This window comes from Strix aluco, chromosome 1 (genome assembly GCF_031877795.1).
Source record: "Strix aluco isolate bStrAlu1 chromosome 1, bStrAlu1.hap1, whole genome shotgun sequence".
NCBI classification, from domain to species: Eukaryota; Metazoa; Chordata; class Aves; order Strigiformes; family Strigidae; genus Strix; species Strix aluco.
Genome location: NC_133931.1, coordinates 91,346,185 through 91,366,737, shown reverse-complemented (window position 1 = coordinate 91,366,737; position 20,553 = coordinate 91,346,185). Strand labels below are relative to the sequence as shown.

General features: G+C 36.5%; 1 protein-coding gene across 6 annotated transcripts in view; it reads right to left on the bottom strand.

The window, feature by feature from the left end:
* RELCH (RAB11 binding and LisH domain, coiled-coil and HEAT repeat containing) overlaps positions 1–20,553 on the bottom strand; it is an 83,232-nt gene that overhangs the window by 57,679 nt on the left and 5,000 nt on the right. For 4 of the 6 annotated variants that reach the window (XR_012623539.1, XR_012623540.1, XM_074826738.1 and 1 more), the window contains exons 2-5: positions 9,864–9,953; positions 1,699–1,770; positions 1,535–1,611; positions 1,311–1,424 (exon numbers count right to left, since the gene is read on the bottom strand). Coding sequence is in view for 4 of the 6 variants with exons in the window: in XM_074826738.1 (XP_074682839.1) it covers positions 1,311–1,424; positions 1,535–1,611; positions 1,699–1,770; positions 9,864–9,953 (353 nt within the window). In the remaining 2 variants the exon portion in view is untranslated. The remainder of the gene's footprint in view (positions 1–1,310; positions 1,425–1,534; positions 1,612–1,698; positions 1,771–9,863; positions 9,954–20,553) is intronic. The other 2 variants (XM_074826756.1, XM_074826766.1) reach the window with 1 other exon arrangement.

Below are 20,553 nucleotides of genomic sequence, written 5' to 3'. Positions count from 1 at the left end.
ATGTCCCTCCTTTTCTCATTGACAAGTTACCATCCTATTATTACAAGATTATTCTGTGCCTGTATATATAAATAAGTGCACTGTTATACAAGAATTGTGATGGTCTCTTTAATAGCATTACATTTCAATTATTTTTTTTTTTCAAGCTCTTTTCCTACTGTTGACAATTTGCACTATATTTTTCCATAGTCTGGCTACATACACCTATTTGAAGAAAGATTATTTTCTGAAAGAATGATGCGAATAATCTAGAAAAAAATGTGTGTTCTGTATGTTAACTGTAGTATGTTTATGTTTACTTTTCAGAATTAATGACTTCCCTGGGTTTTTTTGCTAATTGTCTCACAACATAAAACATTTTCAGTTGACAACACATAAAAAGTAAGGATAAATTATTCATCTTTTTTGGGGGCTGTATCCTCACAAGTACTTGTACGAAACCTAGCACTGTTAAATCTTAAGTGGATGATCCAGAAATTTTATTTAACAACCCATTTTCTTTACAGATTAGGATATGAATTGCAGAAAAAATGGAGGAGGGCTAGTTATAGATAGAACTGGTTGAAATTCAGTATTTAACATTGAATTCAATATTTAATTCTTCTGGCAATATTCCAGATTTGGGTGTTGATGTTACCGGGTGTTTTGTTTACCCTGTAACAGTCAGAATGTAATTAGAACCTTCCAAAAATTTGAAGACATTTTTCCCATGAAATGCAAGTCAGAGATATAAAACTGATCATCTTGAGAAAAATCCATCAAAGCACAGCTATGTTTGGAAGAATCTAAGATAACACCTCATTACAGAGAGCTTCTCCAAGACTGTATTCAATGCCACAGTATAATCAAGTATACTCATACACACATATATGCCCAGGAGATGACAAACAATGAGTATACTGTACATCCTGTACAAATCAACTGAGTATGATTTAAGGAAAATATTACATTCAAAACTTTACAACATCCAGATCCCTGAGTTCAACTGAAATGGTGTCCATCAGAACCCAGGAAAGTGTCTAAGTACCCATAACTCACAGTATTTTAATTCTTGTTTTGCTTCCTTTCAAGGATGCAAGCATTCTGTCTCATTCCTACAAATTTTGGGAAAATACTCCTCAAACTGCTGTGTTTTCAAACTATGCTTTACATATGAAAATGCTAACTAACATGTTTTACTCTTAGAATACTCACATGTATGAAGTAAACTACATGCACGGGAAATATCATTTAAATTTATTTGAGCTTATTACAAGATCAGAGCATGGAAAGCAGGCATGTAAAAAAAAAAAACCACAAGAAAACTTTACCTGATCATGATTTTCATCTGAAAATGTTATTGATGTAAGCTTGTAACTATTCTTCAATAAAAATTCATTAACTAGGAAGTTTAGAGCTCTTTTCTCAAGAGGTCTGATTGGCTCCTGGAAAAAAAGAAAACAATAAACTACATCTTTGGTTCATCTTCCTTCCAACTACGGAAGCATAGCCATCTTAAAGTCCATGCAAAGTTCAGTTATCACCAGCCACCTACCTGAATTTCAGGACTTGATTTATAATTTTTTCGTTCCTGCAAAGGAACTTCATTTTCTGGGGAGGAAAAAAAAGTAACTAAATTTTACTCTTTTACATAGGATGAGCTCAGCTACTTCTACATTGTTCAAAGTAGAGACTTAAGAAAAGGTTTATGTACACCACCTGCAGCCTGAGTCAGGTTGGCTCGGAGGGCCTGTATGGTCTCCTTGGCTTTCCGTAGTTCAAACTCCAGGACTGGACAGGGATTTGGATTAAACACACACAGGCATCCAACCAAGGCAAGGGAAACAAAAATAAAATATAAAAAGCAAGGATGGGTGTGAAAAAAAATATACAGTTTGTATTAAACAGAAAGCATGCAATCTTTATGGAACTTATGAACACATGCAGCAGAGTTGGTCTGAAAGCAAACTGGTGAACGTTTTCCACAGTTTCATTGTCCTTAAATTAGCTAAATCAAAATTTCAAGCTGTCTGACAAGGACTCGCTGCAGGATTTGGGGGTCTTTTTGGTTTGGGGTTTTGGTTTTTTTTTTTTTTTGCTTGCTTTTAACTTTGCATATTACTGGGAAACACTTGTTATTTCTTCCCCACTCTTACAATCAGCTGATACTGTCAAATGTTTTGTTTCCTTGGGCAAGGGGAGTATGTGAGCAATCAGAGGACAGATCTAAACGAAGCAAATACATCCTGGCAGCAGAGGAAGCTGTCTCCATGTAGCAAAGCTTAAACCGTGAAGTGAATGTACTGTCCCATTGAGACTACTGATTTTTTTTTTTAAATAAAAATATACACTGAAATTTTAATAGTTTAAGTGGCAGAACTTGAAACATACTTTATTTTACTACTAAGAATAATCTCATTTTAAATCTCTACTTAAAAATAATGGAGTTTTAGGAATACCCTAGAGTTGATTAAGATTTTTAATTTAGTTGAATACATTTAAGAGATGCACAAGACCAGAAAAAAAGGCAAAGTATGCAGCTCTCCTGTAGTACTTACAGAGAACCTTGAAACAAAACTGGTTTTGCTCCATTATTCTTAAAAGTTTCCAGTGATTCTAGACTATACAACACTTTCAGTGATCTAGAGTCAGCTTTAGAGACTCAAAAATATGTAATTCTAGCTGCCATTATCATCCATTCCACCTCCCTACCCTCCTGGTCACTGTTAGGAGTTTCTCATGTTTCAATGTTTCCTCCAAAAAGGGCCAGCAGTGCTTTCTTTCCAGTGGAATTTCATGTGTTTTGATGTTGAGGTCATATGCATTCCATGGCTTCAAATTTTAAAACCCTGTACCTTTGTAAAACATAGTAAATGTTCTTTTCACAGCCATCTACAGTTAAAACATCTAAGGGAGCCTATTTAAGGAATTACCAGATAATTACATGCATTTATTAATTCCTCAGATTAATCTAACCACACTTAAATTATACAGTTACCAGAAAGGAATCTTGTGCTTAACTAGAAGAGATGAGCACAGAACACCTATCATACTGAAGTCTTAAACTATTCCAAACAGATTAGATTATCTAATGTTTACTTTATTCCCATGCAAAACTAAAAGTGTTGTAGCTGCTTTTATTAAGAAAATATTAATGAGATTTTTAGTTGTTGCCTGCCAACAATTTAACACGGAATTTTGAAATATTTTAAGGACAATGCATGGCAGAAACAATGCATTGGCTTTTGCTTGTAAGTAATGCTACTGAAGACTGCAAATAAAATGGTTTCCTCTTTTGAACATCTGTTAATAAGAATCTTTTGATAATTAGCACGCATGGAAAAAAAGATTCACTCAGTTTGCATCTATCCATAAAAACTGAAGGAGTAACTACAGTAGACCACATTTGCTACATGAAAGTAACTTGTTTGATGCACAGAATTTTACTGCAGCAATACAAAAGCGCAACTGAGGATATGATGAATAAAATATGTAAAATCTCTCTAGTATTCAGCAATGCTGATCTGCAAATACTTCTGTGCAACAAAGTTAGAAAATGCTCTTGTAGTAAAGTATCTAATAATTTTAGCAATTCCTTGCATTTGAGTTACTAATTCACAGTTACAATACTAAGTTGTAAGCTACTAATTTGTAAGTTTTTGAAAATTGTAAAGAATTCAAATTAAGTAATTCTGATGGAAATGACTATGTGTTAACATTTTATTCTTGTAAAATATTTTCAAACACCAGAACAGTTGCAGATCAGGAGTGCCCTGCACTAGAATGATATAAATTAAAAAAAAAAGGTAGAAAACCAACACAAACTAGAAAAACTCAGGAATCCCATTAAGGAAAATAGGAATAAGACATGTCTGAAGGCGTAGAAAGCCAAAAAACTCATGTCAGACAAACCCATGTCAGACGGCAAGAATTAATTTTTAGTGAATTGTCATGATGCTGAAAATTCTTTGAAGCCATTAGGACTTTACCCAGTCAGCAAATTATTTCAGTAATAAATTCAGCAAATTATTCAGTAAATTACTCTGCTGCATGTTTCTCTGTATACAGTGGAAGATTCTAAACATAGTATGTTTGAAAAGTTGTCACTTCGCAGCATATCACAACAGCCACAATTTTACTATAACACAGCATTGTTACAGTTGTAACCTCATCTCCTAGTCTTACTAATGCCACCATACAAACCTTGATGCATCTAAGTCAGTCACAAATTTAGCTTTTATTTGAAGTTTGTTCGTAGTTTTTTTTAATATAAGCATAAATATTTGTAAATATTTACAACATATTTTCAATCAAATTTTAAATTATGATTAAAAGCTCTTTATTTTAGAAGTTACACTGAAATGCAATCTTCTGCCGAAGTACGTAATGAATTTTAACTCAACACATGTACTAATGAAATCAACACTGGAAATTCCCATTCCTTGATATGTCATTCTCTTACATAACAAAATGCAACCTCTAACCCCTTTCTTTGTAACCAATGTCAAGTACTCACTTTTAAAATAAATGAGCTGATCTCTCTCTCCACACCTCCTTCTCTTGTAAAGCTTATGTACCTTAGAGAAGTTAAGCCTTCAAAAGCATTGATAAAGCCAGCTAAAGTTTAACTTTAGGCTTGACTGAACTGAAAACATGTATAGCTCATTATAGTACTTGGAGAAAGGAGCTGACACTCCTTAAGAAGATGCAAGAAGAGTTTTGCTGCAGACACCCTAGGAAAAGAATGAACCAAACTGATTCTCCTCTACATCAGGAAAGCAGGGAATAGAAATTTAGAGCTTGGAGGTAGGTTAATCTTCCTACAAGGAAAGGGCATTTCCAAACAATCTCTTCTGCCTTAGGGGAGAAAACTCTTGCTTTTGCTTTTTATGAGGAACTCAAATCACTACAGATACCATTTGGAAAAAAAGTTACTTAGACTTACTTAAAAAAGCTGAATCTTTCAAGCAAGCAACTAAGCATTAGACCAAGATTTTCAGATTAGCAGTTTTTAAATGTTTCGGTTTTCATGCAGCTAATCTAATACACCTTAAAAGAGAACTGTGTATCAAGAGCAGGTAGCTTGCCTGCTCAGCTTCAAAATTTAAAAATGAAGCTTTCTCAAGGATCTTACCCTATTCAGTCACATCTGTTAATGACTTCATAAGTTATTGAACCATAGCCTGAGAAGTTAGCTATAAAGAACAACCTGCAATTTGGGATACTGAACAAGTTGAGACCTACATGAACAGCAGTCTTGTCGGGCCAAGGCCAAAAAGTTGAAGAAATAAGTAGTACTTCTAAAAATTTTCAGTACTTGTTTTTGTATAAGCAGTATTTTCCAATTATACTAGAATTTAACATTCTACATATGAATTATATTGTCAGACTTTTGCATATTTCATTATGAAGTACTTCAGACAATAGTAGAAAGGTAGTTTAATGTTGTGAAGCCACTATATAGCATTCTGGCATTTTCTTTTAGAAACAGTTCTCTGAAGTATCAAGGGCCCCTGTGCTTACCTAGCTTTCCTCAAATTTGGACATTGCGTTACAAGTTTTGTTGTTTCTTAACTGTCATTTGGAATTCTTCCTCCTTGCAAAATAAACGTAGACCTCTAGATGTCCTAAATTACGCCCTCTAAAACATGTATGACATCCCAATACATTTGATAGATTTGTGTGTACATTTTGAGTCAATCAGAAGAAATTTAAATTCTCTGACTGTAGTTAGCAGTGAAGCCACTATCACAATATACTTCAAGACCTGAGGTTTCCTAATTCCCACTTCCCTGATACAAGTCCTAAGAAGAAAAGAAGTTACCGTATTTACAGTCAGTGTAAAACACTTCAGGACCTGAACTGGAAAGTTGTACGACAGCATGAGATATGCCTATCAAGCTACAGAAATTATGATCACCATGAGAGTTCATGAACAAGCTAACAGAGAACTTGCTATCATTCTTATAGTTCAACCCTTGGAGGTTCTAAGGTTCAACCCTTGGAGACTATCAACCTGGAAGAAAATTAAGGAGCCTTACAACTGCCTAACAGGGTTTAAGACAGGAAATGGGAAGACAAAACCAGACCCATTTCCAGGATGAACAAATTGAACACACAATGTTAGCAAGCAATTGTTGTATTACAGCTGCATTTTGTGTTTAGTTTTTGTTTTATTTGTTTTGGGTTTTAAGATTCTCCTCTGGTTTTGACTGCACACAAGTAATAGTAATAAAAAAAGTAATAGTAATAAAAAACAAACAAAAAGGCTCTATAAAAAGCAGAAACTGCCAACATAAGTCTAGATAAATGAAATCCTCAAAAATAATCAAGTGGTTTTTCAACTTGTCTCTTCCCTTCAAATCCTGACAGGGACAGTATTTATTCTGCTCATCAGAGATACATAGTCTAGCCAGAAATCAATGCTAATGCAGGGAGATCTGAGAACACAAATGAGAATTAATTTTATCATAACTGAAAACAGTAGTTGTCAAAGGCAGATTAGCAATACTAAATATTTTGAATTGTGGAAAGTGGGGGGTTTAGATCACAAACTTGTGCACACAGCCAGTTTAAGTTGTGGGAAAAGATTCAGTTCCTTGGATTGAATGTCAGATGAACCAAATGCTGTGGGTATTTGACTTCAAGCTAGGCGTACTCTTATTCTACAGGAATGGAACAGGTTTTACATTTTCTGGTTGGTTTATGAAAATGAGTATTTGGAGGAGGTTTACTAAGCCTAATAAATACTTCAGTACTGACTTTATCTTAGCAGTAACTGTTTCAGCAATAGATACATGAATTTAGATTCAAGACTTAGAAGTCTTAGAGAATAGGTTGTTTCCGTCTAGTAAACTGCAGGCTCTAAGGATGCATATATTTTTTGAAACTCTTCACGGATTACAAATGTATTATCCAATTTGTTACAGAGCTCTCTATATTTATGTTAAGATCAGGTAGAAAAGGAAAAAAACTGCAGTTAGTTTTGTCATGCTCATCCACATCCTGACTGGCTTTTGTAACCTGCATCCTTTCAGTCAAGCTGACAATAACACTATAGAAGAGACTCACTTAGCTTCCTTTGATCAGATTTCCCAAGAGGCAAGTTCACACCAAGTCTTCAAAACATGTTTCTTTCTAGGCCAGATTTTTATTCTAATGACAGATGGAATGAACTGGGCTAACATATTTGAAATACTGAAACCCATTTCAAACAAAAGTCTTTGTAGTTATTTCCAGGAATTTTTGGATTGGTAAAATAAAAAAATATGGCAGCTAAGTCTAACACCATCCACAATGGCAAAACAGAAATATGATGGCTTTGGGTGGTATACATGCACACTTTTTGATTCAGTGCTTTTTAACTTTGTTGTGATAGAAAACTATTCACAACTGGGTATAACTTCAGTTTTGAAGTTCTTCTGATTCAGGACCACCTCCTTTTAGTGACTGATGTGCATTTACCTCCTATCCTTCATTTGACATTTGACTAGGGAAATTGATATGGAAATCATGTGTACTGTCCAAACAGTAAAAAACAAAGATAACTGCATGAGAAAGGCACTTACAAAAAGAAACTGTACAAACGTCACTTGGAGAACTATCAAAAGAAAAATATGACTATCAGATCATGGCCTCAAGCTTTCAAAACAGATTACAATTTTATCTCCTAAGCATCAAAGCTCTTCACTGAGAAGAAAGAATATGCGAAGAAATAAGCGAGATGGATTTCCAGTTATGTTTCAAAGTGCATTTGCAGCTAAGAACTGCTTCAAAAGCACAAGTTATAAGCCAGAGTTTGTTCAAAGAAGGAACTGGATATGAAAAATTTTTGAAACCTCTACTGACATAATTTTTTATGTGCAAATTAAATACCAGTTTTCTGAAGTTTATTGCTCAGGTAGATGGTTTTAAACAGAATTGAGGCAAAACATTGTAAGCAATTATTACTGAACCAGAATTTTAAATAGAAATAGGGTATTTTGGAAAACTTTGAGTCTTTACAAACATCCAGAAATAATATTCAGTCCTGCTTTGTTCAAGTTCTTATGTTACTTTTTAACAACTCTTCGAAAAACCTCTCTAAAGGAACACAGAAACTTAAAGTAAATATCCTGCCATATAATTTGCTTGTCTGTTACATATGACAGTGGTCTATTAATATACTGTAATCTTCAAAAATCTATCCATTTTATGATGGACTTAATTAAATTTAATATTAGGATGTATTCATTTCATGCTGGAAGTAATCACTATTTTGTTGTTAATGTTCTGTCAGAAGATTAATGGTTCTACTGCACGTCAATTCTGACTGGTCTGGACTGTCTATAAGCATCTCTAATCCAATTCAGTTACTAAAGACAGCTCCAAGCAAAGATCAAACTAGTTCTCTCAGTAATACTATTGCCAAGAAATATTGACTAGAAACAGGAAAAAAAACCTACAAAGATGATGAAAAAAAGTATTTGGAATTTGCTTGTTTCTTCCTTGTATTCCAGGACACAGTTCAGAAGTAATGAGGTTCCTTAAACACACTTTGTTTAGAAGATTAGCTGTGTATTTACAACTATTGCCTCCTTGAAACTGACTATGTATATTGAAAAAGACACTAATTAGATAGTAATAAGAATCTGGAAGTTTCCATATAAATCAAAGAACAGTAAGTGCCTGTAGTTCCAGACCAGAGCACCAAAATACCTGAATTTGCTTCATGTTCAGTGAATTGAATCCAGTCCTTTACCTCAGAAACACTGGCTGGATAAGAAAAATGAGATTTTCCCAACACTTCTGTTTCTTCTCTCTGGGTCAATACTGTTTGCCATTTCAGACTGACAGAGAGGAAATATCAGAATGAAGATCCCTTACAGAACTGTTTCACCAGCCTTTTCTTTGCTTAAGAACGTGACAATGTTTCTGCTAGGATGAAGCATGGTGGTTAAGAGCAGAGCCAACAGTGTGGACCAGAGACATAGCAGTTTGCATCATTTCAGGTTTCATAAAACTAAACAATGTGAACAAAGGTCACAGCATGGACAACCTTCATGTGCCCATGATATTGAACAGTATTAATCAGTAAGAAGTAAACAGTGTTCTGTAGCAGTTTCTAGAGAGCTTTTATGGGTTCCTCTATAGAAGCTCTGAATAACCTTATCTGGAAAAAGCCTGGATTAGAGAATCATGGCTCTCGTTCAAAAGAGATTATTATAATAATTTCTAATATAATAGAAAAGCAGCCTCTGGGTTTGGTGAGATAATCATAAATCCTGAAACGCCACAGGCTCCCAAGTTTAGAACAACTGCAAGAGGGAAAAAACCCTGTCACTTCTTTAAAACAACCTTATACAATCAAGAAATCAAATGGGAGAGAAGAAAAGCACTACAATTAAGATTTGTAGCAAAGATGATTTATGGAACTGAGAAAATGCCAAATTTACTCTGGGTTTGGTAGTGCTTGTTTGACCTACACATAAGATATACTTAAGAGATGACTCGCTACAGATCTTTATATCAGAAAGCTATCACCCATGTAGTACTCTGTGACTACTACATAGAATATTTTACTGTATGTTTCAGCTAAACAGCAGTAGTCAGTAGGCAATATCAAGATACTGTTCTACTGTCAAAAACTGGGCACAATTTTCAAGTATACTGCTTGCTTCTACCTTGGTGATATCTGGAATCATACAGAAGTACACCTGCCTGAGTATTTATAGCAGTTATAGTAGAAATGTCTGAAACATGATTATATCATTAAGTGCCTAGTTAAACCACCACAGTGAGGTCCTGCCATCTTCAGGAATGTTCATTTAAATATACTTATGCTAGAAACAAGTCAAATGGTAAAGTTAGCATTCTACGATTCCTAAATCATACAAAACAATTACCTGCTACTCTTTCATCCGTTTCCCTATTGCCGTCATCAGAGTATCTTGCAAAATCTAAGGAATCAAGAGTACTGATGCTTCCGGCGCGATCTTAAAGGGAAGAAAAAAAAGAAAGAAAAATTAGAAAAAATCCTGAAGAGTTAACTGGCTTTGATAGAGAAAGTCAAAACATCTTCTCAGTTCAGAAATTATAAATCAAAGACTAAGTAAGTGTTCTGCAAGGCTGAAATTTTACTGCATTTTCTAAAATAAAGAGTATGTCAGTAAATCTGAAAAAAAAAACAAAACAAAAAACAAAAACCAAACCAGCATTACAGCAAGTGCATGAACAGACACTGCACGAAATTCACCCTTGCTCTGCCCCAAAAGGCAGCATTTCCACCCCGTCCACAGCAGATGAGGAGCAGTGCAGTGTAGTGCTTCCCCTTTTCCGCAAGAGCCAAGGACCTTTGCTTGGACATCCAGGTGAGCACAGACACAAAACCAGATACAAACAGTTCTGCAACAATTTTCAAGCAGTTCTGTTCCCATTTTATGGAAACCTATAACTACACCAAATACGCTACTTCCTTTTCCCTTTTTTAGTATTTTAAGGCATGTTAATGTGACCAAATACATTTCCACATATCTCCTGATCTAGCCACTAACTTCAGTACATACCCACTTAATACAACATTTACTACAGAATGCATTACCCAGCAAAATTAAAGCAAAGCAAGAACAGTTCATGCTATTGCAGATGTAATATTCACACTCTAGAATTAAATTGTTAATCAAAAAACCATTCAAGAAATTCAATAACCAGCATGTTTTGATCTGACCTTGACATTTTTCTTTTCAGGGGGTGGGGGAGAAAAAAAAAAAAAGAAAAATCAAAAAAGGCAATTTTGATAATTTCAAGTCTGTTGAAGCACACATTCACCTTTTTATTAGAAAAATATGCAAAGAAATTATTCAGTGACAGAACTCTAAATAAATATAACACATTCCAAACACAATTGAACATGCAGAAATTATATTAACTTAGAAATTAATTTCAAAAGGAGGGGAAAGATACTATGTAGCACTTCAGAAATAATTTTAATTACGTTAGAGCTGTTGTCACATTAACAAAGAACAAATTCCATAGGGCTGTCAAAAAAATCCCTCATAACTGTCAGTGGAAATAAAAGCAATTTCATCACTTGTCAGTCAAATTCTGTCATGACTAACATCACAAAAAGTATTTAGATCCCCCCAATCCTGCACTATGTCAAAAACAACAACAACAAAAAGAATCTATTAATGAGTTTCTTTTTTGTACGTTTGAGCCTAAGTTGTCCCTTAAGGTCTTCCGACACCCTCTCTACATACAGGCCAGCACAAGACTGAAATAAGAACACCTGGATTGAGACTGATCAAAGCATCTACACTCACCTGAAAAACTACAGAGAATACTAAATTTGCCCACTCCAGCAGAGTTACACAGTACCAAAACTAAGGTGCCTGGCAACCCTAACCGGTCTGTTTGAGTGACATAAAGTATATGATAGTATACAGTTTATATTTAACCACAATTTTTTTTTCCCATGACTATGCTATTTCATGAAGGCAATGAAACAGACTGTTGCTCCTCAACGAGTGTCTATTCAGTATTTAGTTTTGAAACTCACTGTTCATTTGCAAGTTTTGGTCTTACCTATTGCATTTTTTCTAGACATTAATCTGATCTAATAATTCTCTCTAGGCTGTTCTATAGTACTTACCAGCTCAGTACAAACTCTCTTTTTACAGTGTCTTTGCAAATTGGACTATTGTGAAAATAAAGCAGATTTTATATACATGGAATCACATTTAGAGTGTTCAAAAGTAAACATGAATTTTGCATGCACAGCATTAAAGTCTTCAGAGCTGACTTTTCAGAACACCTAATACCTTGTTCAGTAAGTACTGCTCTAAGGTGTTTCATTAGGAGCTGCAAGATCATTTTTTGAAATCAATCTCAAGACTCAAGTTAAGGAGACAGACAACATTCAAATAGAGATCTCAATGAAAATCTACTTCAGAAAAGTGACAGTCTTAAATACAGCGTTGCTATGGCAAATGTAGAAATACAACCCTGTTTCCTCCTGCAGTCTTGCCATGTTCACTGATCAATTTTCTAATTCTGTTATGAAGCAGGTAACATCAGAGAAAAAATGCTCAAAATTTCAGGTAAAGTCAACCACATCGTAATTATTGAAGTGTCCAAAGCCGTAAGCAACAAAAGATTTTTCATATAACTAGTGGCACACTTTAGAGGCAAAGGCTCTCCCCCCACAACTGATTAAACAAATCAAGCCATAAAACACAAACTTATTTGCCAAAGCAGCCAGAAACTTCTTGAAAAAAACAGTTGTCTAGGGAAAAGCATGGAGTAATCAGAGTTTGTATCAGGATGTACACAACAGAAGCCATTTAAGATTACACCAGCAGCTATAAATCCAACAATTCACAACTCCCAATCAGTGAATATCAATCAGTTTTACAACTTTAATGGTCCTTACAGAAACGAAATAAACCCAAGGGGTTTTATGATTTTAACACCCAGAAACTGCCTTAAGCGCCATATCTACATGAACTGCAGCAATCTGTAGGGTTGAAACTTGTACATTCACCATTCAGATTTCTCCTTAACATTACAGTGTTCATGGTAACAGCAACCATCTGACACACTCTCTAATACAGGTTGGCATTATAAACAGACACAAATATCTGGATTCAGATTGATTAAACCAAATAAGACGTGCTGAGGAACATGAGCCTTGTGGACTGTTTCTGCTACCATTACTTCCCTTCCCCAGTAATGCTGATCCTCCTTCCCATTACAAAAGTTCCCTCCCCAGTTATCACCATCCCCCAAGCATGCTGTCATTACTAAACCAAGCCAATCTGGGTGCTTAGAAGTCATGATGTCCACAATGTTCAATCTGCAGATAAGGTATAAAATTAAAACTGTCTTTATGTAACACAATGGTGGAACCTGAATCTACACAGAGAACTGAGTACAGCTATCCAAATAAATACTGAAGGAAATGAAACGGTGACAACTGTATACACACAGTATCTTGGCTGAACAGTATCTTCTTAGTTGAGTATCCCACTAGATGATACATATTGCAGAAGTCAATCAAGTGGGGAAGTTAAGGTTTCCATAACACAACTCAAATGGTTAGCTTGAATAATCCAACAAGACTTCTACCACTACCTTGCTATAGGATACTGCCTTTAAAATGTGTGGTGTGGCTACAGAAATGGTTCCTGCTGTTAAGGTAAGAGGCTGCCAGTGCTGGAGCGCTACAGCTCAGAGTTCTCCTAGCCAAACTGGCTCCACAGGCATCAATGAATCATCAGTGCTAAGGTTATACCCTGCCAAATCCCAGCTATGGGGAAAGCCCACTCACAGACGCTGTTGCACTGCCACAGCTCCCACGGCAGTGGGTGTTTCAAGCAGCAGGAAGGGAGGTGATGCGGGAGCTGCTCCCTCTGCCTTCAGTGCTGCTGCAGCTCCTGGTTTCTGGCTCTCACCTGGAAAGACAGCATTCCACCACAGCCAGGCTGGGTGAGGTTCAAATGGCAGCTCCACCCCCTTGCACTCATACTGCAGAGCTTGTGGTGCCACATGACCCTTGCCTGCCCTGGCTACACCACAGTCTCTGCTCCCAGGAGCATACGAAGACCAAGAACTCCATCCTTTTCCTTGAAATTCAAGGAGAAGTAATAATGATCCTATGTTTGTACAAGACAAATTTACTCTGCATCTCTTAAGTTTTCACTTGTACTGAAAAATATCTGTAAACCTGAAACAAGGCTGTTGCCGTATTTTAAACTGGTGACCAAAATAGTTGGCTAACCTCAGAGAAGTAACTGGCTACTGGAAATTTGGGGTTGATTAGCACCCATATGGAACAAGATGCAGAGCAAAGTGAACCCTTCCCAATCAAGATCCAACCAGCTTATGGAATATCTCAGATATTCCATATACGAGGTCAAAATCTTTTCCAGTTTAAGCCAGGTGTTACAGGAATTACATGGTTATATGTAGGAAGAAACAGCCATAGGCACACAGCTCTCACACATCATAGGCAGATACAACCTTTTGTGGGAAAATAGTGAAAGTCCAAAGTCCACTAGGTTGAATAATAACTTATACCTACCATGCTATTACAGAACCATCATCTAGATCCTTTAGGAATCCACCCTCCCACATCACTATTTGGAGAAGAAAGAAAAAAACCACTACTTCGCATTAAAAAAATAAAACAAAAAAACCTCTTTGAAGACATTATACCTGATCATTTAATATAGTTCTACTTGTCATTCACTGTAGCCTTACCAAACAGAAACATACAAGATACCACAGGCTTGGAAAAAAACTCTTATGGGATGTTGTTCAAGCTACTGGATACAACAAGATTTATAAAGAGAATTCTGAATATTTATCCAAGCAGAGCTCCAGAAGCTTTGCTTCCAGAAGCATGGACTTTTTTTTTTTTTTTACTTTACAGAAAGTTAAAATGTTTTAACAGTGGTGCTAGAACTATCACACAAAGAATTTGATCCACCAGAAGTAATTTTATTTGACCGTAATACACTCTCTTCACCATATTAAATTTTCACTACATAGGATTTCACTAGGGAGAAACCTTAACAAGGCCTCTCAGTTCAGTGTCAGGTACAACTCTACTTACAAACCATCTCAGGTTAATGCCTTCTAGCTTCTCCTGAATAAAAACAGATGTTGAAAGTTACATAAGTGAATGACTGATGCCATCAAAAATTATTTCTTAGCATCATCATCTTGATGGCTATTTCTAGAAAAGAAAAAAAAAGCAATAGGACTCCAAGATGCAATTCTCTGCAGTAGTAAAGTCATACTCCATTCTTGAACTGATAATTGAAATTTTTTGTACAACAAAATTATTAAAATAAGGAATTGCTAAGGTTTAATTTTCTTATGAATTAAAAAAACCCATGATAATTCGACAACCTGACATGCTACACCTTAATATATGTCAGTAAATTAGACTCCAAATGTTATGAACCACCCTACAATGAAAGTAGTTGGGGACTGTAAACGTCAGAAAACCATGTAATTCCAGTTGTATGTGAAAGAATTCAAGCAAAATTTTCTAGTTCTGAGGTACTTTTTCTGATCTATGAAAACTGAGAAGCTAAAAAAGCCCCCTACTTCAATGTTTTTTCAACCTACAAGACATGGACTATTACTAAGACAAGCTTTAAGATAACAACGATGTAGTTCCATGTAACTTTAGAAAATATACAGAAGTTTTTCCCGATTAATTGTGCTATGTTATGAGTTAAGCTCTCCCTCCTCTCAACATACACATACAACCCTTCTTGCATGGAGGAAGCTCTGATGGAAAATTTTCCATCCAAAAGAAAATTATGTCATAAGGACATCAAAGCTGAAACTTTAAGGGGTCTGCAAATCAAAGGCTGGAAAAAAACTTCATATACATCTGGAAAGGACAACGGTACAACATATTTTATAGGGTACAGCATATCTTTACATTTAGGACATCCAATCTAATTTTTAACTTCAAAGAGATACAGGCAAATCAGCAAGTACTTGGATAACAGCTCCCGACTGAGAAGCTTCCTTAGAAACTACTCAGGTCTGCCACTTTTTTCTCTGTGCTACAGGTACAGTAAAAGAACTGTTGAAGTTCAATCCTAAGAAAATGCAAGCATATACATACATATTTTACATCTGTTTCTGTTGACAGTAAAGAAGTCAGGAAACTAGGTATTTTACCTATGTTAAATATTCAGGACCTAGAGTAAACCAGCCCTTATGGCTATTCAACAGATGGCCTGCTTTCTTCTAGAGATACTGGTCTGGAAAAACATGTCCCTGAATAACTTGCATTTTCAGCTGTTCTGCACAAAACCACAGGCACAAAACAGCAGAAGCCAAGGAAACTGGGGTCAGAGACTGTCTGGGAGAAAGAATAAACTTCCTCTTTTATTTACTTGCACATGCTTAAGCCCCACATCAGTACTGTACTGCACATATGCATATGTGAATAAACCAACTTGCAAGAGGGATAGCATTCACAGATGTGGAATAATGTAGAAACCTGAAGAGCTGTAATGGAGTCCTTTTGACATTAAATCAAAGAATCAGACATCATTAACACTTTAACAAGTGATCATCAATTCACAGTTTGTATTTGTGGCTGTATTATGTAGCAGCTGAAATAGATATGTTGTGCAATACATATGAATAAATGAATCAAACTATTTAATACCCCATAAACGACACTGCAAATTTCGTTAAGCCTTACCAAATTTCACAAGACAACTCTGGAGCAATATTACTTTGACAAATCTTAAATGGCTGCTGCATTTAAAACTTCTGCTACGTTACAACTTGTTCCAAGCTTACCAATGCTGGATCAGCCAGCCAAGCAGAACTTCATCCAATGCAGCAGATATGTGATCGAATAAAAACTTTATGGTAGAAACAGACTTATGTATTAACTTTGTAAACCAATTTGAACTTGCAGAGTAAATTGTACCAGATCAACACATTCCACATTGCTGTGGTAACTCTGAGATGGAACTAAGAGTCTTTAAATAATTAATTGCATCAGGCACTAAACTGGAAGCACCTATCAACCTTATTTTGCAACTGCAAGTGCCTCTTTTGCTCTCTCCCAGATGTTCTTACACAATGAGACCTGCTGAATTTGCAAAGTCAGTACGTTCCGAAAAGAAGTCCTCAGAACCATCATCAAACGAAAAGGAAACTAAGTTAAGCTACTAGAATAAAATTAACTTTCAAGCTATCGGAGCAATCCACTTACAAACTACCTAGAACAAACATTCAAGATGATCAGATAATACTAGTCCATGATGGGCAGTCCAAACCAGATTGAAAACAGAAGATCAATGCATTTACCTACTTCATATTACTAACAAGCTATGAAAATTCATAGAATATATGAGGGTAAAAACTCTAAAGCTACTTGGAGAAAACTAACCTATGCTTGTTGGCCAAGAACAGCAGGCAAAAAAAAACCAAACCCAACCACTAGATATGTAAAGCAGACACTTTGCAGATACATTGCAGTAAAAAGATATAACCCTCACTCCCATGAGAGGCACACAGCAGAAGCTCATGAAACTACAGGTAGAAAATAGATAGATCTTGCACCCTAGCACAGAAATGACATGCTCACACTCAGTGAATTGGGTTAAGATACAGATGCACCTGAGCTGATTTCATGGAGAGCAATATGATAACATACTGCTTTTGTGGGGGACTTACTGCATAGACAGACTCAGGCAGTATCCAAATTAGTCACGTCTGAATAACTAAGCTGGCCCTGCACAAAGCCATTTGAATGTTGCTGCAGTGAATGCTGATGTCCAGGGCCATATGAGGAAAGCTTCAAACCCAGCCTGGCTCCCTCCGTATGTGCTGCTGTGTGCTTGAGCTACCAGAGCTTCCCAAACCAAAAAGCTAAGGGAGAAGCACAGCACGGAGGTACTTCTTCCAGCTCAAGACCCCGCTGTGTTCAGCAGAAATCAGAAAGCATCAACAGCATCAAATTAACTCCATATGCTCAATGTTGCAGCACTGCATTTCCCAAACTGTATCAATTAACTTGCATTACAAGGATTTTTCCATTCTCCACAGTAACGCAGCTTTCTGTTATACTATCTGCCATTAAGCAAAATTATACCAATCTAGTCCTCAGGTGGCTGTCTTTGCTGAGGGACTACTTAAGGTGTATAGATAATACCCATCTTAATTCTCAACCATTGTGTTCTCTCAGTTTTCTTCATATTTCTATTCTAGTGTGGTCCCCTTTCCCCGATTTCTATATTCATCTCAGGACAGCAGTAAATTTTCCAGTTAAGTTTTAACAATGTGTGTCCACATAGATTCTATAAAGAATTAAAAGAATATTTAAAGAAAAAAAACCAAACCACCTAGCAACTAGAGACTGAAGCATCTCTCCTATGAGGAGAGATCGAGAGAGCTGGGGCTGTTCAGCCTGGAGAAGGGCAGGCTCAGTGAGGATCTCATCAATGTGTATAAATACCTGAAGGGAGGGTGCAAAGATGGAGCCAGGCTCTTCTCAGTGGTGCCCAGTGATGGGACCAGAGGCAATGGGCACAAACTGAAACACAGGAGGTACCCTCCAAACATCAGGAAACACTTTTTCTACTGAGAAAGCTACTGCTGACTGAGCACTGGCACAGGTTGCCCAGAGCGGTGGTAAAGTCTCCCTCCTTGGAAATATTTAAAAGTTGTGTGGACATGGTCCTGGGGAACTGGCTGTAGTGGTTGTGTAGGTGGTCCTGCTAGAGCAGGGGGATTGGACCAGAGACCTCCAGAGGTCCCTGCCAACCTCAACCATGCTGTGATTCTGTGATCATTTCTGCCATGATTTCTCTTACTCCAACAGTTTTGCCAAATGACAAAACAGTTGATACTCTCTCCTCCAACATCAAACTAAGATGAAAAAGTACTTGTTATATAAACAAAAAATTTTTATTCTGTGGTTTTTACGTAACAGTATTTCCTTCAATTCAACAGCAAAGTAATCAGTTGCATCACCACCACGCAGCGTTATATTGCAGGAAGGGAAGAAGTAAATTGCCTCTCCCCTATGGTGCACCAGGGGAAAGAGTTCAGTATTTCTCAAGGGCTTTTCCAGCTAGGTTTGTCTTAAAAAAAAAAAATCTTTACGATTTTTTTTTTTTTTTTACTTTCGTCCAATAAACTCAACATATTTTGTGCCACGTCTCAGGCATATGCATCATAAATAAAAATACAAGGCCTACAACCTTTACTGAATAAAAGTTTCAGCCTATACTAGAGGAGAATTCAAGTCAGTTTCTCAAACCCGCATCTTTACAATACACTAGAAAACCAAATACAAATAATACATTGAAGATAGAGACCTCTGAACACACAACAGCATACAGGTTTATGACTTATCTTTATATACTGATAGGAAAGAGACTTTTGCTGTGATATTTTAAGTAGTTCCATGTATATAAACTACCTAACTCAGAATCTGTAACAAATCTGACTTTAGTTTGAAAGTATGAGAACTTCCTCAAAGATTTTTTCCATATTTTCATTAATTCTGAGTTTATAGAACATAAAAGTCCAGTATTTACAAATTTTAAATTAACAGAGATGATGGACTGCACACAGATCAGCTTCCAACACAGCTGATAATCAGTATCTACTTGATCATGACTTGTCTGCAAATACTAGACATATCTTTTTATATCAGGTCATGAATCTTGTATAAAATTTCTAGCAAGCGCCTTCTCAGCTGAACAGAATTTACCAGTCACATCTTTCGTCAAGAAAAAGATAATTCTCAGAGGAATAAAAGCCACAGGAAACTCAATATAACTTATATGGAATTGAAATTATGTACAGGGGAGCTTCAAGAAGCTTCCAATGGTTAGTTCTGAAATGCAAAGCTCTAGCTAATCTTATTGCTGTTTCCCTCTTTCTCTCCCCCCTCACAAAAAAATCTGTCCTTTCCCTAACAGCAAAACTGTCAGAAGGAAATGTGTGCTGCTTCAGCACAAGGTCTGCTCACTTTGCTGAAGCTTTCAACAAAGACATGGTTCAACTCAAGTATAACTGAACTAGCTACAGTGCCTATATATAGAGGTTCACTTCTGCCTTCCCCAACAAAGAAAAGTAACAGTAACTCTGGCTCAGGATCAGAAAAAAGTCAGGGCTAGAGCAGCTAAATTCCCCATAGCACATCTGTAAACATCCTAAGAGAACAAAACCACACAAGTTACTACAAGGTAAAATATAACATGGACATATGGTACGCTTGCTAGTCTGTGATAACTTGACATTTGTTTACCTAGTACTAGTGGCTACTAGTGTGTCCTTCTTTGCCCATCAATGTTACGCTTATTTCATGCTACCTTATCTTGCTATTTCTTTGTGTAGTTATACCCTTATGGGACTAACCTGTCTTCTGAACTACCTACCATTACATCCCAAATCACCCCAACACAGGTATCAGGCAAAGCTTAAACTATCCACTCATCCATCAGAAACAGCTTCCAGCAGACCTGGTTTCACTCATTTGACAAGTCGCAACAGTTTGCAGAAGTCTTAAACCAAGAAACTCTTATGCTATGAAGAGCATCTCACAGAAAACTTTACAGAAATACCAGTGTCAGTAAAATCAGGCGGGTTTAAAGCAGTCACAACTAGAGAAAGTTAATGACTTCTCTATCAGTAAAGCTAGCATCAGAGCACTATGAAAGCTCTCAGGTTTCATCCAGGCATTAGTGTTTTCTGGCAGGTCTGCAGAGAACTTGGCTCCCCTTTCCTTCAGCATCACATACAAACCTCTTACTTTTTCAAGTGTTTTCTGTACCTCTTTTAAAGAGGCAACATTCAGTATCTCACATCTGCTGATAACAGCAGCTTTGATTATGTATTTATCCACAACTTTCCTTCCTGTCCTTGCTGAGGAGCACATTTCCCAAATCAGGTAGCAGAACCACTGTCTCACCCACAAGTCATCATTCCACCTCACAACATCTGGAGAGGTAGCCAACAAGACTGTATATTTTTTGCTTACTTTCAGAAAGTAACAAGCTAAAGACTTGAGCTGACAACAACAAAACACCTAACAACCAA